Raw genomic sequence first — 17665 nt, 5'->3', positions numbered from 1 at the left:
CAAATGAAATTGGAAACTTAAGTGTTCTCTGTTTGTCTAACTTTCCAAACTTGAATACCTAAAATTGAATGCCCACTGTTCCCCCCAGGTTAGTATCTAATACACCATCAATATTTTAATTACCATAGTTCCATACAGTCTATGGTACTGCTGTTTCCAGTATCCCTGACTTGTATGAGAGAGCTATGACCCATGAGCCATATTTAACCTAGATTTGGAGGGAGAATAGAAAAAAAAAAAAAAAAAATCTTCCTACTAAAGATGCAAGTTTGCGTATTTTAGTTAAGCTAAACTACAATATCTGCCTTTATATTGAGTTTTTATTTTTTTAAGCACTTTTTTCCCACCATCTTCACATGACTGTTGGCCATGTCTTATACTGCAAGGTACCTCAAATCCTCTTAAAGTAAGCAGAATATAAATATATAAACAAACAGTTCATAAAAATGAATTTATATTAACCACTGAGCATTTCACACAGATTTGGATTTTCCATGTAAACTATGTCTAAATAATTTTATCGTCCAGTGTTTTTAAAATTGAGAACCTACCCAGTTTCCAATTTCCTTATATGTGGAGTGTTTTTTTTTTTTTTTTGCCAAGTGAATGTCTTTGGTTAAATTTAGCATTTTACCTTAATACATGAGTATTTCATCATGTTAAATTCTGTATATGCCAACAACATACTAATTTTTACAATTTTACTAATTTGATATCCACAAAGGCAAATTTTAAATCTTTACTGAAAACTACTCCACAGAAATCATTAAAAGGTATGCATCCTCTTATCAACTATGTAAAAGTGTAAATATTCAGAAAATTATATATTTGATCAATGAGATTGACAAATTTGGTCAAAATACTTGCCTCCATTAACTACTCTTTGGTCTGAACCAGAATTCGGGTTGAAATCTGAAGTGTGAGAGGTGGATCTTGATGGCATGGAGCCCGATCCAGGCTGGCCCATACGTGGTGAATTCTGTCGCCCACTTCCCCAGGATATGACTTCTCTATTTCTTTGTCCAGGAGGAATATATTTATTTTCCCTAGAAATGAGAGATCCTCTAAATCATTTTATCCTAATAGATACCAGACCAATGAAACATATCTAAAAGCAATTTAGGGAGAAGGGAACGCTTGTTATTAAGAGGTTAAACAAACCAAACGGCCTCACTTCCAGACACCCTTATTCTTTTAAGCTCTAGGTCTGGCCTTTCTTTTCCCTCAGATTTTCCCCCTAAGGACAAAATAAAACAAACATGTATTCATTCATTCTTGTCCTACTTGATCTCTTTATGGCTGTCTCTATCAGTCATCATCTGTCTTCTTGAAACTCTTCTTCCTTGGTTTTCTCTGTGATCTCTTCTCTTTGTGGCTGTTCATTAGTTTTTCATGGTTTTCACACTGATCCCCCAAATCCACACTGTCAGCCTCACAGTCTCAGTATCTCTCACTGAACACTTTAATTCAAATCACGATTCCTAAACTGCAAGTGCCTTTAAGACAGAATGTGTATCTTATTCTACCAGGTATATAGCAGGTGGTTCTCACAACACATATTTATGAATAAATTCATGAAAGATCTGTGAGCCCTTCGAACACAATAAATTGCACAAATGGACTCACTGTATCTCCCCTCAAGCTTGCTTGGTGTTTTCTGTCTCCAATACCGGTACAACCACCAATCTGCTTGGTTATCAAATAAACTCAGGATCCCCCCTGGTTTTTCTAACCTTTCTATTACTGGTCCTGGTCTCATTCTCACACTTGAACTATTTCAATACAATAAATGGCCTCTATGTCTCAGCCAGTTCTCAATGTCACCAGAGTTGGTTCATCCCATACCCTGCCTACAAGGTGCTTTTTAACATGACACACACAGAGTCTCACTCCCTTGGTTCCTATCACCAGCTACTACCACTGCAATGTCAACATACACCCTGTATTCCAGACATATGAAACAAGGTTTTTCCTGAATTGGACAAGTTCTTTCACCTGTCTTCACCATGCAAGGAATTCCTATTTTATGCTTCTCTGAGTGACAGAGAGATCGACTATCCTATCATAAAACATCACCTCATCTGTTAGATATACTCTGATCCCACAAGGTTATGCTTATTCCTTTTCACTTGTATATTCCTAGTACTCTGATCACACCTCTAAACTAGGAAATCATACTGAACTGTAATTATGTTATATGCACCCCTCCCCCAACCTGCTCATTTTTCTTTAACAAGCTCTTCCAGACCTCGGCTTGCTTGTCACTGTATATCCACCACTTGGCTCCACGGAGGTGATGTTCAAAAACTATTTTCCAAGATTACTATAATCTTTTCACTAACAGAAGCTGAAATCAACTCCATTTGCATTCTCTACCTAACCTAAGTTAAAGGAAGATGAAATATAATAATAATAATACACCTTCTCACACAGACCTTGAGTTGTGTATCCAAAATACTGCATCATGATTTCCTTTAAATACCTAGTGTTTATGTTGTGGCCCTCACGTTCACTGGAATTTCTCTGAACTGCTGTGTATTTTTCTTCTTCACTCCTATCATCATTTTCCAGGGCCACCCGGGCTTTATACTGGGCACTTGATTCAATTTCTTCTGCTAACTGGTTTGCCCTTGCTTCTCGTTTTAAAAATTCTTCTGAGTTATCCCTTTCTAAGGGCACCCTGAAACAAATGAAAAGAAAAAGCAAAGTGTGCATTTTAAAGTAACAGTTTACATATCTGTCACAATCAACTATTACGACATTTAGTTTAAAATGCTGGTAAAAACTGTAAAAGAGCTATAGTCATCTACTTATAAATTAAAATTTGAATTTTCTTATTACTTTTTCCTTACAGTAATGTAACATTTCCAAAACTGGTTAAATTACCTATTTCCCCATAACCTCTGCATTTGTCAATTTAGTTTTTACACTGCAAAAATAAAACAAAATTTATTTAGAACAAAAAATCAGAGTATAAATAAGCTACACTTAATCCCTATTTTAATGGGAATTTATCAGTGTAAGAAGTAACAATAATTTAGTCACATAATTGTTTAACTTAAAATCCAACAGAAGACTTCACTAGTGGTCCAGTGGCTAAAACTCCATGCTCCCAAAGCAGGCGACCTGGGTTCGATCCCTGGTCAGGGAACTAGATCCCAATTGCTGCAACTAAGACCTTGAGCAGCCAAATAAATAAATACTAAAAAATAAAACAAGTAAAAAATGAAAGTCCAACAGAAACATTTATTCAACATAATTTAAGCTAATGAAAATCAAAGGCAAATGCACTAAAACAAAAGCAAGCTTTAAAAACTTACGTATATGAAGACAGACTGCTATCATATGTAGACACTACACCATAATTTTCTTCATTATATCGAAACATATCGTTGGGATCCCATCCATTAGACTAGAAGAGAACAAAACTCATTTTTCAAAATAACAAAGTATTTGTATTTAATGCAGTTATAATCAAGATCTACATTAACAATTATCTATCATACTATTCAAGCAAAACCTAGCAAAAGTAAAAAACAGGCAAAAATTTGCTTTAAAAATGTCTTAAGGAAAAACTTCTCTTCTACACATCAGCTCCTACAAGTTGGTAAATAACTACAGCTAAACTTTGAACAATTCAGGGGGTGGGGTGTCAGGTGTACCAACTCCCTGCGCAAGTGCAAAACCTGTAGATTCAACCAACCTTGAATTGTGCAGTACTACAGTATTTACTATTGCAAAACCTAAGTGTATAAATGGACCAGCATGGTTCAAACCTGTGTTGTTCAAGGTTCAACTGTGTTTGAAACAGTTATTTGAGATGTTGTAAGTTCAGAACATTTTAGTTACTTCATAAAATATGAGTCTCAGATCAGGGTTCTCTCCTTTTCCTACTCCTTACAGTGATCTTTCTACAAGGTATTTTACCTGAAACCTCTTTGAGTGAACTGATCATCAGGTCCAATTGATAAAAAGTGGTAAAATACAGCACATAATCATTATCCATGTCAGCAGAGGGCACAGCATCATCTGAGCAATGTCAATGGCAATTTCAGGACAAAAGCTTGCCTCTAAGATCACCCATCAACTGTGGCTCCTTCTGTGCTACTTCAGACAGAACTGTAATACAAATCTACCACTCAATCAACTACTTCAACCTAATATATGGGAGCAGGAAATTAGTTACCTATAGACACTCTGAAATATGCTTTTAGTATATGCTCCATGTAAAAAATTTTAAGTGCCAATCCCAGTGTGTACAGATAACCACCATTAACAACTTCTTGGGCACAACTCCAGACACTCTTTGTGCATATGTAAGAATGTGATTAGTATCATCAGCTCTCTTTTATAGACATTCAAATAGGATTTTCTTGTTCTAAAGCTTGCTTTTTGTTTTAATAAGTTTTAGGTATCTTCCCAGAACACCTTTCTTTCAAGTGGACATATACTACTTCAACTGAATGGAGGTATAATAAATCACCCATGTCCTACTGACAGACACTTAGGATATTTCCTATTTTTCATTATTAGAAAAAAATGATGTGAAAAACATCCTAATATAATTATTTGAATGTCTTATGAATACATTCACAGAGACAGAATTGCTGAACCAAACTGTAAGTTTTAAATTTTGAAAACATTGCCAGAATGTGCTCTAGAAGGTATCTATCAATTCAACTGCTTCACTATCAATTTTAAAAAAAGAGACAGAGAATGCCTGCTTCTCTTTATCCTCCAGAGGTGATGTGCTACACAAACCTGAGAAACTTCACATTAAGTTATATGTGGTTGTTTAAAAAGTTTGGAAACTATTGTATGTTGTCTATGAATTTCCAGTTTTACAACTGGACAATGACTTTAACATCAAATACAGGTTTGTTAAATAAGATTTCCCTGTAAGATTCAATGAAAGATTCATCTCATTCAAATTTTATTGCCTAAACACTCATTTTTGGCAAGACACTTCGCTTGTATCTCCAGCGTTTAGAAACAGAATTTAAAGAATCCTAATGACAAAGTCATTATTAAGTGTTGATTTACAAATGATGTGTTATCGGAAAAGTAAAAATAATATGTGAAGAGGCTTTTGGCAATAGCCTTTTTCTCCTAATTTTAAGATAAAGAAACTTACTTTTTGCTGTAATTCTAATGTAACCTAATGATATAGCTTAATAATGAATACCTCTTTGACAGACAAGAATCCTAAAAGTCACACTTTTACATCACTTCTTGGTAAAGACAACAAACAAGTCACCATTTTCCTCAGACTGCCCTATTCTGCAGGGCATTCAAAACTAAATATGCAGGCATTTCTAGTTTCCCAGGGTTTCTAATCTAAATTTTTAAGTTGTTTATATTAGGATTCACTTTAAAGACATACAAATAGTTCATATGCATCCCCAAGAAACATTTTTCTGTATATACTGCCTAGGGTGAAGTCTCTACACAATAAAACAGCTAATTTAAATACAGTCACAACAACATACTTAAAACCAAGTGATAGGATGTCATACTGTATCACAGGACCATACTGTTACTAATTGAAAAGATTTTGCTTACAACATCATTTTCCAAAGCCTCCAGTTCGTCATTGGTAGTGAGTTCACCTGCATCCCAGGGCTCCAGGTCCTTCTCTTTGTGTTCACCATTCACTTTAGCACTGATAGCAGAGTCAGTAAAAGCATCTGCAAAGGATGGTTTTCGATGAAAGATCATACAACCAGACACTGCTACAAGAATACACACATGAATTATCAACAAAAATGCTAAAAAATTATTATGAAAAGTGACTTTCTAATACAGGAAAAACAGCATTCATTAACAGTATGCTTTCAGCTGTGTAATGCTTCTAATGCTTTTATGTTCAAAACACTTAACTTGATTCAGTAAGTGGCATTGTAGATGACTACTGGAGGAAGGTATGTTTTACACATACAATTTTAAGCCACATGAAGTGTTATAATGTATTCACACGTCATAAAAATATATTTAAATATATTAAAAAATTATTAGTTTGTGTTTCAGAACTGATTCAGAAATTTTCTACGAATTCATCTAAAACAAGATCTTTCATGTTTAATTGACACATTAATTAGATATGCACTCAGAGCTGCTGCAGCCAAACATATGCAGATCTTTTAACTTTCCAACTCCATGTCTACATGCAGGGGTCAATATTCTAACGTACCCTTGCCATTAATAATGAAAGTCATTCTAAGTGACTCATCTCCACACAGAACCCTATTTCCCCATAGCCACTCTGTTACAAAGTTCAGGCCCCACTGTGTTACCTGTCCTCAGAAAGGCCTACCAAGACTTTCTGTCAACACTTTCTCACCTAATCTATCTATCCTCTCTCCTCTTCTGCTAATGTTACTGAGGAGCACTAGCTTGTGAGAGCAGCATGGCATGGCATCTGTATGCTCACTGGCAGGATCTATCTATCCCATGGCTGCTGTCCAGCAAAGAAAATGTTTCTCCAGTTCAAAGTCAGGACTCAGCTAAATAAAAGTCTACTTGGGCAATGACAGCGTTAGAAAATGCTTTGGAGATACAAGCTTACATTTAGATGTCTCGGCCTAAAGGGTATCCCCCACCACAAGGCTGTGGAGTAATACTTCTGGGAGCCAGTACTCTGGCACAGCCAGTCAAAAAAATCAACACTCATGTCTTTTTCAAAAGAGACAATTCCAGGGGGATTTTTGATTTGGTACTGTTTCTATAAATGTCACTGGCTACCCAATGGGCACGGCGACAGTGAAATAAGAAACTTGAGCCGGCACGGCACTCTAAGTCTAGCTAGCTCTTGCCTCCTCTCATCTCAAACTAGGGGTGGATAAGTGCATGTGGGTGTGTGTTCACGCACACTAGAGAATAAAAGTTTAATTGCACATATGGGCTTAGCTACCAGCCCTATCAGGCATCATGGCTTCTGCTGCCAGCAATTATACAAGCCAAGAGCACGCCAAGGGGGATTCCCAAAGCAGCAGGTCTCCGCTGAGAGTGGGATCAGCACTCATTGGAAGATGACTGCATTTTGGGAAAGTTCTCTTAGGGATTCTAACAGACTGATATTATTTTCACAATACCATCCTCAGCTGTAAGTCACTGAAAGACCCTACAAATTTGAAGTTCTATGCTATGTCACCTTAAAGTTACGCAAATTCTTGGTAAAATTAATTTTGCCTTAGAGTATTTTCAAGAATGTGAAATGCTCCAAGAAAAACATCAAACAATAACAATAGGTGGCTGAAATTCCCTATTTTAATTCTCACAAAATTAGAACAAAAAACTAAGACTACGTAAAAATCACAAATCAGTCATATAAGCAGCAAGGGGATTAATTCTCATTTAAGAGCCTGTTAATGTTTTAATCACACTACATGTTGAAAAGCATATATTTAAATAAATAAGGCATTTACTCAGGTGGAAACCCAGAATTAAAGACAATACCTTTTTATTCTAGAAATTAAAACCCAGAACAACAAAAGGTTAAAAAAAAAAAAGCAGAAACAGATCCACATAAATGGACTTATTGTTATTGCAGGGTGTGTGTGTGTGTCAAAGTATTTAGAAAAGACTAAGGACTGAGTCAGCAGTCCTCAAATTGAAAAAATGAAATATACAATACAAACAGCTTAAATATACTTCTACTGGTATTATTTTAAACAAAACCACGAAGGATCCTTGAAGAGGGAACCAATGTGAAAAAGCAAGAGTCTAAAAACTTCACTGAACCAAGTTTTACTCTGCTAATTACAATTTAGGTTGTATTGAGGCCATTATTAAACTACCTATCTTTAAAAAAATGCTAGATTTTTATCTTAAATCAACCTTATAAATGAATTAACTGTTCACACAGTGGTTCTTAGCATCCCATTTTTCTTTCAGGACAGAAAAGGTGTGGGAGGGAAAACACAAAAGTATGTTTGTATTGGTAAGGAATGATATTCCTTGATTCAAACATTTCTCCCAAAGAAAAAGTCTCTGTATAAACATGAGTAAATATTTTAGGGAAAGGTGTGTAAGATGGAGAATCAGCAAAATGAGGCTATAGTGTCAAGACGGCAGGAGAAAGCCTGGTCATATTAATAAACACTGTATTTCAGGTCAACTTCCTATCATTAGTTAGAAGGAGGCCAGACCTGGGTATTCATTCTATATTCTTACCAATATCCACTACTGTTAAGTCCTGAATAGTTATTTTATTAATAGCTGCATTTGGATTTTTGAAAAGAACAATGTTAGTGCTAGGATTTCTGCAAAATTCAAAAAATCAATTAGCTATAATATAATTACAATTGTGCAAATTTTGCAATGCCATAAAATCAGTCTATTAATTTCCCATTATCCTCTATGGTAAGAAGCAAAAAGCATTAAAAAAAGCAAGATGCAAGACAATGTGTCTGTGAGAAAAATGTTAACCTGTTTCTGAAAGAACTACAGGCATAAAAAGAAAAGAATAAAAGGGATCAGATGAGATAATAAAAGATGACAAAGATGTGCTTCATTCCCTGCCTGATGGCATCCAATTTAGGGAAAGGGGAGATAGAAAGGGTTAATACTCTCCCTGCCTCCTAATGTTCCCTTCTTTTTCTGAGCCAGTGGTGCCACCTGGTGGTGATCAGAAAGAAATGTCTCAACCAATGTGCAGCCTCTATTCCTCAGTCCCATGCCCAGGAAATGAGCTCTGCTCAACTTTTTCCCTCTATCTCAGTCAATTATGACTCTGAAAAATCAAAGTTGCCTGAGAATCTTTTAAATGGCCAGAAAAGTAGAGAAAAAGTAACACTTATTTTAAGTTAACAAAAATAAATTTAAATTGAATAAAACTACAAAATGACATAAAACTAGATGAAATTAAAAAACCATTATCAGACTTGACATCAGAAGCCCTCAAATGTGCTTTCAGAGAAGCCTTCACCAAAATCCTCAGCTACTCATGTCATCTCTCAATTAAATCTGCTTTTCTTCAAACACTAAAATTCCAGATTAAAAATATTTCAATGATATTGTTCCAATAGATCAATTATTAACACTGTGACCTTTTTCAACAACTTTAAAAACATATTTTCTCATCATATACCATGAGTTTTATATGGACCAATCTATACACAACAGAGCATCAGTTACAGTGGGTGCTATCCTAGCAACTTTCACTTCAAAAGGCATTCTAATACAGATCAGCATGCATTTGTCCTAAGTCGTGTCCAACTCTTTGCGACCCCATAGACTGTAGCCCACCAGGCTTCTCTGTCCACAAATTTTCCGGACAATACTGGAGTGGGTTGCCATTTCCTTCTCCAGGGGATCTTCTTAACCCAGGGATCGAACCCACATCTCCTACATCTGCTGCACTGGCAGGTGGATTCTTTACCACTGACCATCTTGGAGGCTCAATACAGACTAGAGTAACATAAAAAGTAATATTTTTCTGAACTGTACACAAATCCAAGGGTTTCCCCAGGGGAAATGGAATTTGAGGCCAGAAGATTACATTTTTATTTTATACTCTTCTGTTCTGTATGAGTATTTATACTATGAATATACGCTAAATCATGAATTTTATTGTACAGCTATTAAAAAACACAGTATTAAAGAAAAGGATAAACAAAAAAGATGGGCATAGTGAACACAGTAAGGGCTCAGGGTGTGTGGAACAGAACAACAAAAGCAAGGGGACAAGCGGAGGCATTGTCCTAGGCAAGAGAGAGAAAAAAGAGAAGATTGCAGAGAAATGGGACCCAGGGAGTCTCTAGATTAGTGAATTCTTAACCTTTATTCTTTGATCTATGGACCCCCCTTCAGCACACAGGGGAGCTTACAAACATAAATGCAAAAAATACATAGAAAACTACAGGAGACCAATTATAATGATGTTGCCCTGATGGCTCAGATGGTAAAGAATCTGCCTGCAATGTGGGAGACCTGGGTTTGATCCCTGAGTTGGGAAGATCCTCTGGAGGAGGGCATGGCAACCCACTCCAGTATTCTTGCTTGGAGAATCCCCATGGACAGAGGAGGCTGGCAGGCTACAGTCCATGGGGTCGTAATGCAATATAATGAAATGCAGTTATCAAAATCTGAAAAACCCAATCTGTGCCACAGTTAATACATATGCTTCTTTATTGATGCGTTAAACGGATCTAACAGCAAATCTAATACCTACTATAATTTTAGAGGCAATAAGCATAAAAATATTCAAATCTATACAAGTGGTATGTAATTAACGGAATTCTATAGGTGCTGAAGTCACAGATAATGCAGTGGTTTGTTGTCTACATTAATAATGGAAGGAAACACTAAATTCCAATAAAAATTTAATTAAAATAAAGATGTAGTATTCTTTTCTATCCAAGTTCATGACTGCTCTGAATCTTCGTGAACCATGGGGAATCCATGGAACCAGGTTAAGAACACTGGCTATGTGTTCTTAAAAGCAGGGGGAAAAAAAAGAAGTATTCTGCTCTGGATAAAGGAAATGAGGTACACAGAGTAAGGAACTGCAGGGGGTAGTCATCAGGTTGCAGAAACAGGTTAGAAAAGGGTCTGGCAGAGCCTAAGCTCTGGCAAGAGCTAGAAACTCTACATTCCTAACTAACCAGCACCACAAAGGTATCTTCCTAGTCACATTCCTTTTCCTAATTAAAGGAGTAGAGAGTTTAAAAATAGAAGGCCAGGGAAGGGTCAGAGAACCTTGTGAGGGGCAAGAAAACAAGAAGTAGGTGTAACTGTGAAGGTGGCCATAGTCAAGAGTAGTAGATTTTGGAAGAGAAGCCGTTACGAGTGATGACAAAGACATGAAAGCAGGTTGCGAAAATAAGATGGAAATAAACAGTATTTAAGTAACAGAGCTAAATTTTCACAGGAATAGTGTTCTGTTCCAAATGATTAACCTGAAAATAAATTTTTCAAAATCTACCACTTGCAAACTAATATCTGAAGATATAAGGGTCTAAGTCACAAAACTACGTGAAACGTAAACACATTCCAAGTGTATATACCCCTCTGTTCTAAATATCAAGTTATATTACAGAATAAATCACACAACAGCACTTGCCTATAAATCAGAAAAAATGCAGAAGTGGATAATGTCCTTCTGAATATCCACAACTATTTTCTAATCATAATTTTGGGCCTATTAAGCAGAACTATTTAACACTTAAAATGTTGAAAGTGAAAGTAAAGTGAAAGTGAAGTCACTCAGTTGTGTCCGACTCTATGCGACCTGTGGACTGTAGCCCACCAAGCTCCTCCGTCCACAGGATTCTCCAGGCCAAGAATACTGGAGTGGGTTGCCATTTCCTTCTCTAGGGGATCTTCCCGACCCATGGATCGAACCCAGGTCTCCCACATTGCAGGCAGACGCTTTAACCTCTGTACCACCAGGGAAGTCCAATTAAAATGTTGGAAGTGGTTTATTTGATATACCATGTGACAGGAATTAAAGAACCACAAAATTCAAGTCTTTGAAGTTAAACCCACTGAGGTCAGTTAAATCTCAACTTTAAAAAGAAACGTAAGGAGAGAATCAATCAGGAAGAACTAATACTATAAAACATTCGAAACAAAACACAAGTCCATCCTGACTTCACATGTGATAGGGTCTGGACAGGAAACTAGGATCTGTCTCTGCAGCACCCTTCCCAACCCCCTCAACCTCAAACAGACAACAGAGGCTTCCATGCTTATGATCTGTTCTTGTCTCAGCAGCTAAAATTCTCAATCAAACACCTGTCTTTAAAAGCTTTAATCTTCGGAGGGACTTCCCTGACAGCTCAGTGATTAGGACACTGCGCTGCCACTGCAGGGCGTGCATGTTCCATCTCTGGTTGGGAACTAAGATCCCACATGCCACAGGACACAAGTCTTTTGTGCAAATAAAATAAAAGCCAACAGTGACAAAACCATGACTTTCTATAAGATGGAGACGTAACAATACAGGTGAACACATTGGCAAGCAAACACCTAACAACATTCCACAGAACAGGATGGACCAATACAGCAAAATTAACCAAGAACAATAGGCCAAACACCTGTACCCTGCATTTTATTCAAAATTCTGAATAATTCTTAAAATAATTTCTTACCTTGGTAGAAAAGAATGTCATTTTTCCAAACTGAGAACTACCTAATTATATCTTTGCTTCCAGGGCACTTGAACAAAGAAAATGAGTTTTGTGACCCAAAAGTAGAAAGGGCTTCATTTTTACCCTGGTTAACACAAATATTTGTGAATCTCTAAGGTGTGGTACCTTTTAATCATATGATTTCAAATTGAACCAAAGTTGATTTCATACTATTCTTCACAGATACAAATTTAAATTAAAAAAAAATCAACATTACATACACTGATATTTATATTCAAGTATGTATACATTTCTAACATATACAGCAACTAACGCAACTTAATTATTTTAAAAGACTTTCAAAACAGCCCACATGCATGTTTTAATACTTTACTCCTTCACCTACGCTTCTAACTTTTCTCACTTGTACCAGAATCATCTGGGCCTTGTTTTCAAAGAAAAACTTGGGATTTTGTTTTCTGTATTTCAAAAGGGTATTAAAATGCCTACCAGAAGTAACGTTTTGTCAGAAAAATACACTCTGAATAAGTTATGTTATAGGAAAGTTGCTTTTAGTTTGGCTAGGAATAACTGCTTTCTTGAGTTTCCTGGAAATGAATGATAGTTACCAGTTAATGTCTATGTAAGAAAAACAAAACCTACTAGTTTTTCCCTGGTTTGGGTGTAGTGCGTATAAAAATATATAAAACTTTAAAAATATCAGTTGAAAGAATAAGCATATGTTGAATACCTATCTTATGGATCTGTAAGGCATTATGCTAAGATACAACAGGGCATACACATCCCTAGGTTCTATAAACATGATTTCTAAACTCCAGAAAGTTATAATGCTTTGAGAGGGACAAAATACACTACTTTGTAAAGCTGAGTATTCAATACATGATGTAAGACAACTGATTCTCCAACTGTGCTCCATGAAATCCAATTTCTTACAGGTATCTCAGCAGACAGCAAAAGAATCAATCCCCTCCCCGACCACTGCGTTGTAAGTGGGACTCAGCATGAGATTTCCTTGGGAACGGGGGGGAGCAAACTACTCTGTGCTGAAAATAAAAGTATAGAAGTCACTGCCATAGGCAATAAAAAAGACAACCACGGTGAGCAGGAAAGGGCACGGAAGACTCCAAAGAGGAAAGGAGATTTGAGCTTGGTCTTGAAGAAATATCTAAAATTCTAGTTAGGAAGAAAGGTATTCAGAGTGGAGAATAAATTCAGCAGTGAGATAACTGAGCTCAAAGATGAAGATATGAATGGCTAGCATACAGAAAGAGAAGACAATGGCACCCCACTCCAGTACTCTTGCCGGGAAAATCCCATGGACAGAGGGCCTGGTGGGCTGCAGTCCATGGGGTCGTTAAGAGTTGGACAGGACTAAGCGACGTCACTTTCACTTTTCACTTCTATGCACTGGAGAAGGAAATGGCAACCCACTCCAGTGTTCTTGCCTGGAGAATCCGAGGGACGGGGGAGCCTGGTGGGCTGCCGTCTATGGGGTCGCACAGAGTCAGACATGACTGAAGCGACTTAGCAGCAGCATGCAGAAAATGCCACTTAGGTCAAGAAGCAAATTAATACCGGGGAATAATGAGAGGTGAGGTTGAAAAAGAAAAGTTTCATTGAAGACGGCCCTGAATGCCAAGGTATGGCATCTCAACTTTCTTCTATAAGCAGCAGTGGTCACTATAGATTTTTTAACACAGGATGATATGTCTGACAACAAAATTATATAGCCTAGAGCAGTAGTTATTTTGACTGTGATCTTCATAAAAAGTTTCTGAGTCCTATAACTCAAAAACATTCACCACTCAAGAAGAAACGACAATGCCTTACCAAGAGAACCGAGGTGGAGACTATCAGAATAGCTTAAGTAGGCAAGAGAGCTCAAAGATATCAGCTTCAAAAGTGCAAATACAGGAGAGGAAAAGCAGCATTAATGAGCTATGACCAACCTAGATAGTATATGCAAAAGCAGAGACATTACCTTGCCAACTAAGGTTCGTCTAGTCAAGGCTATGGTTTTTCCTGTGGTCACGTATGGATGTGAGAGTTGGACTGTGAAGAAGGCTGAGGGCCAAAGAATTGATGCTTTTGAACTGCGGTGTTGGAGAAGACTCTTGAGAGTCCCTTGGACTGCAAGGAGATCCAACCAGTCCATTCTGAAGGAGATCAACCCTGGGATTTCTTTGGAAGGAATGATGCTAAAGCTGAAACTCCAGTACTTTGGCCACCTCATGCGAAGAGTTGACTCATTGGAAAAGACTCTGATGCTGGGAGGGATTGGAGGCAGGAGGAGAAGGGGACGACAGAGGATGAGATGCCTGGATGGCACCACTGACTCGATGGACGTGAGTCTGAGTGAACTCCGGGAGATGGTGATGGACAGGGAGGCCTGGCGTGCTGCGATTCATGGGGTCACAAAGAGTCAGACACGACTGAGCGACTGAACTGAACTGAAGAAACACAGTAATCCCCTGAAAAAGTTCCTTCCTGAGCAACAAGCACCTCCAAGGAAAAGTAAAGTATATAAAGTTAAGAGTTTTTATTTTCAGTCTAAACATCACTCCTTGTGCAAAAAAATTAAAAATCTTAAAAGAGATTCTATGGTTTTCTAGTTAGAATCAAACCAAACCACCCAAAGCATTTTCTTTTGTTCTTTTCTGAGATCTGACCCAGATACCCCTGTGACCAAAGTCTGGAAAGAATAAACTGATGCAGAAAAGCAAATACCAAAGTTCTGTTCTTGTTAAAAATATAATTTGCAAATTAATTTAAGTTTCTGTTCTTCTGAAGGAGACCAACAGAAAAGCCTAGAATACGACTGAAAAATAGGACAGACATCTCAATCAGTACACCATTCACAACATGCACAGGACAACAGGGCTTCCACAATAAACAACCATACAAATCCTTTAGATATTGCAATATACTTGATATACAATACAATATACACAAGTCTGAATAAAGCACTTGGACCCAGTAGCTCATTTAGGCAGCACCAGCTTGCACCAGACTGCATCAATAATGAAGAAACCTCATATTCTTCCTATACAAAATGAATTATTAAATTTTATCATACTATGATAAAATGAGATAAATATCCCTGAGAGAAAATACATCCTACTAAATATTAAGTTCTGGTGACTTCCCTGGTGGTCCAGTGGTTAAGACTCTGGCTTCCACTGTAAGGGGCATGGGGTCAATCCCTGGTTGGGCAACTAAGATCCCACATGCTGTTCAGTGTAGCCATAAATTAATAAGTAGTATTTCTTATTTTCCCTACTAATAAACTGCTTGTGACATGAAAAAATTGGGATTCCCTAGTTAAAACTCCGGCAAAATATTTTTAAGATAAAATATTTCATCTCAGTTTTACTGCTGCTGCTGCTGCTAAGTCGTTTCAGTCGTGTCCAACTCTGTGCGACCCCATAGACGGCAGCCCACTAGGCTCCCCCGTTCCTGGGATTCTCTAGGCAAGAATACTGGAGTAGGTTGCCACTTCCTTCTCCAAAGCATGAGAGTGAAAAGTCAAAGTGAGGTTGCTCAGTCGTGTCTGATTCTTAGCAACCCCATGGACTGCAGCCTACCAGGCTCCTCCGTTCATGGGATTCTCCAGGCAAGAGTACTGGAGTGGGTGCCATTGCCTTCTCCCAGTTTTACTAGACCCATTATATAACATAAAAGGCACTATAATTAGGAATTTAAATTTGAAAGGTAATTTTCTTAAAACATTAAATTAGCTAAATTAAGTTGAACTGAGGATATCTGACTTCAAAATATCAACCAAGTTATTAGGGAAAAAAAATTTAAACCTACAAACCAGATTCCTTTGAAAGATCTGAATGAAGATCAGTAGTCAAGACTCCATAGGACCAAATGCACACCAAATTCTACAGCAAATCCAGGTTAATGTAACTTACAGAAGAACAAGTGAAAAATGGAAGGCAACTTTGTGAGGCTTGCTATATTTAAAAGTGTTAGATCCCACAGAATGTTTCATTTCTAATTGACAGAAGTCAATTAGAGATAACACTATCTCCAAAAGAGAAAAGATAAATTCTAACAAAAACCTCAATAGAAAGGTACACGTGGTGCAGTGATATCCAGAGGTGAACACTTTATTTTCAGCTTCCCCATTAGTCCTGGTTCAGAACTCCATTCTGAGGGGTGAACAGAACCTTTAGTCTGTGCCATCCAAAAGAATGAAATGATCTAATTTTGTTTGAGCAGTTTTTAAAAATAAAAGGTACTGTTTTCATCTCAAAAGTTAAAGAGAAAGGAAAAGGGAAAGAAAGGGCTTTTGTAGAAAATGAAGCAGAACAAAATTCCATGTAAATTCAGAAAGATTCAAGAATTAAAAAACAAAATGTGGGAACTGTATTTCCAATACTATTAGGCAATACAGTAGTCTTTTTACAACAACTAACTCTTAAGCCTATAACAAAAGTGTTTGGAAATAGGTTAAGAAAAAGCTAATTCCAATTCTTAAACATCTATACAAACACCATTCTGTGTCCTTGGCAGATATATAAAATATTTTACAGATTCAGACTGTTCTTCTCTAATATAAATTAGAAGAACTGTTCAAGTGCACATGCTGACTTAAAACTCTTTGTGACGTCTGATCTAGGTAAAAAAAGCAATCAATTTCTACTTACAGTCAGATGGAACAGAAATTAAAGGTGGAGACAATTCATCCACATTCTTTCATTGCCTGGCTTTATTACTAGTTTTAATATATTTGCTATTCATAAGATTCCATTGAGACTGTGCAGGTCACGACAAAAAACAAAACTAAAAGCATACAGCAACTGGGTATTCTAGCCTTACACACAATACTATCAAGAAAATGGTCTTCCTGAAAATGTCCTGGACTTGTTTGAATTACCTACTAGGAGATTGCTGCCACAAATAAGAGACATATAAATTCATGGAACATGATAGAGAACTCAGAAATAAATCCACACATCTACAGTTAATTCATCTTCAACAAAGGAGGCAAGACTATACAACAAAGAAAAGCTGGTCTCCTCAGCAAGTGGTATTGGGAAAGCTGGACAGCTGCATGTAAATCAATGAAGTTAGAACACTCCCTCACACCATACACAAAATTAAACTCAAAATGGCTCAAAAACTAAATGTAAGACATAACATCATAAAACTCCTAGGAAAGAACACAGGCAAAACATTCTAACATAAATCGTAGCAACGTTTTTCTTAGGTCAGTCTCCCAAGGCAATATAAATAAAAGCAAAAATAAACAAGTGGAATCTAATCAAACCTTTAAGTTTTTGCACAGCAAAGGAAACCATAAGCAGAACGAAAAGACAACCCACAGGAAGGGAAAAATTTCCAATGAGATTGACAAGGGCTGCATTTCCAAAATATACAAGTAGCTCAACACAACTTAGTATCAAAAAAACAAATAACCAAACAAAAAATGGGCGGAGACCATAATAGGCATTTTCCCAAAGAAGGCATACAGATGGTCAATAGGCATGCAAAGATGCTGAACATCACTAATTACTAGAGAAATGCAAATCAAAACTATAATGAGCAATCACCTCACACTGGTC

General features: G+C 37.0%; 1 protein-coding gene across 9 annotated transcripts in view; it reads right to left on the bottom strand.

The window, feature by feature from the left end:
* ATXN2 (ataxin 2) overlaps nt 1-17665 on the bottom strand; it is a 100835-nt gene that overhangs the window by 43020 nt on the left and 40150 nt on the right. For all 9 annotated transcript variants that reach the window (XM_018061239.1, XM_018061240.1, XM_018061244.1 and 6 more), the window contains exons 6-9: nt 5563-5687; nt 3321-3412; nt 2483-2680; nt 868-1046 (exon numbers count right to left, since the gene is read on the bottom strand). In XM_018061239.1, coding sequence (XP_017916728.1) covers nt 868-1046; nt 2483-2680; nt 3321-3412; nt 5563-5687 — 594 coding nt within the window. The remainder of the gene's footprint in view (nt 1-867; nt 1047-2482; nt 2681-3320; nt 3413-5562; nt 5688-17665) is intronic.

Source organism: Capra hircus, chromosome 17 (genome assembly GCF_001704415.2).
Source record: "Capra hircus breed San Clemente chromosome 17, ASM170441v1, whole genome shotgun sequence".
Taxonomy (NCBI): domain Eukaryota; kingdom Metazoa; phylum Chordata; class Mammalia; order Artiodactyla; family Bovidae; genus Capra; species Capra hircus.
This window is presented reverse-complemented; position numbering and strand designations above follow the sequence as displayed.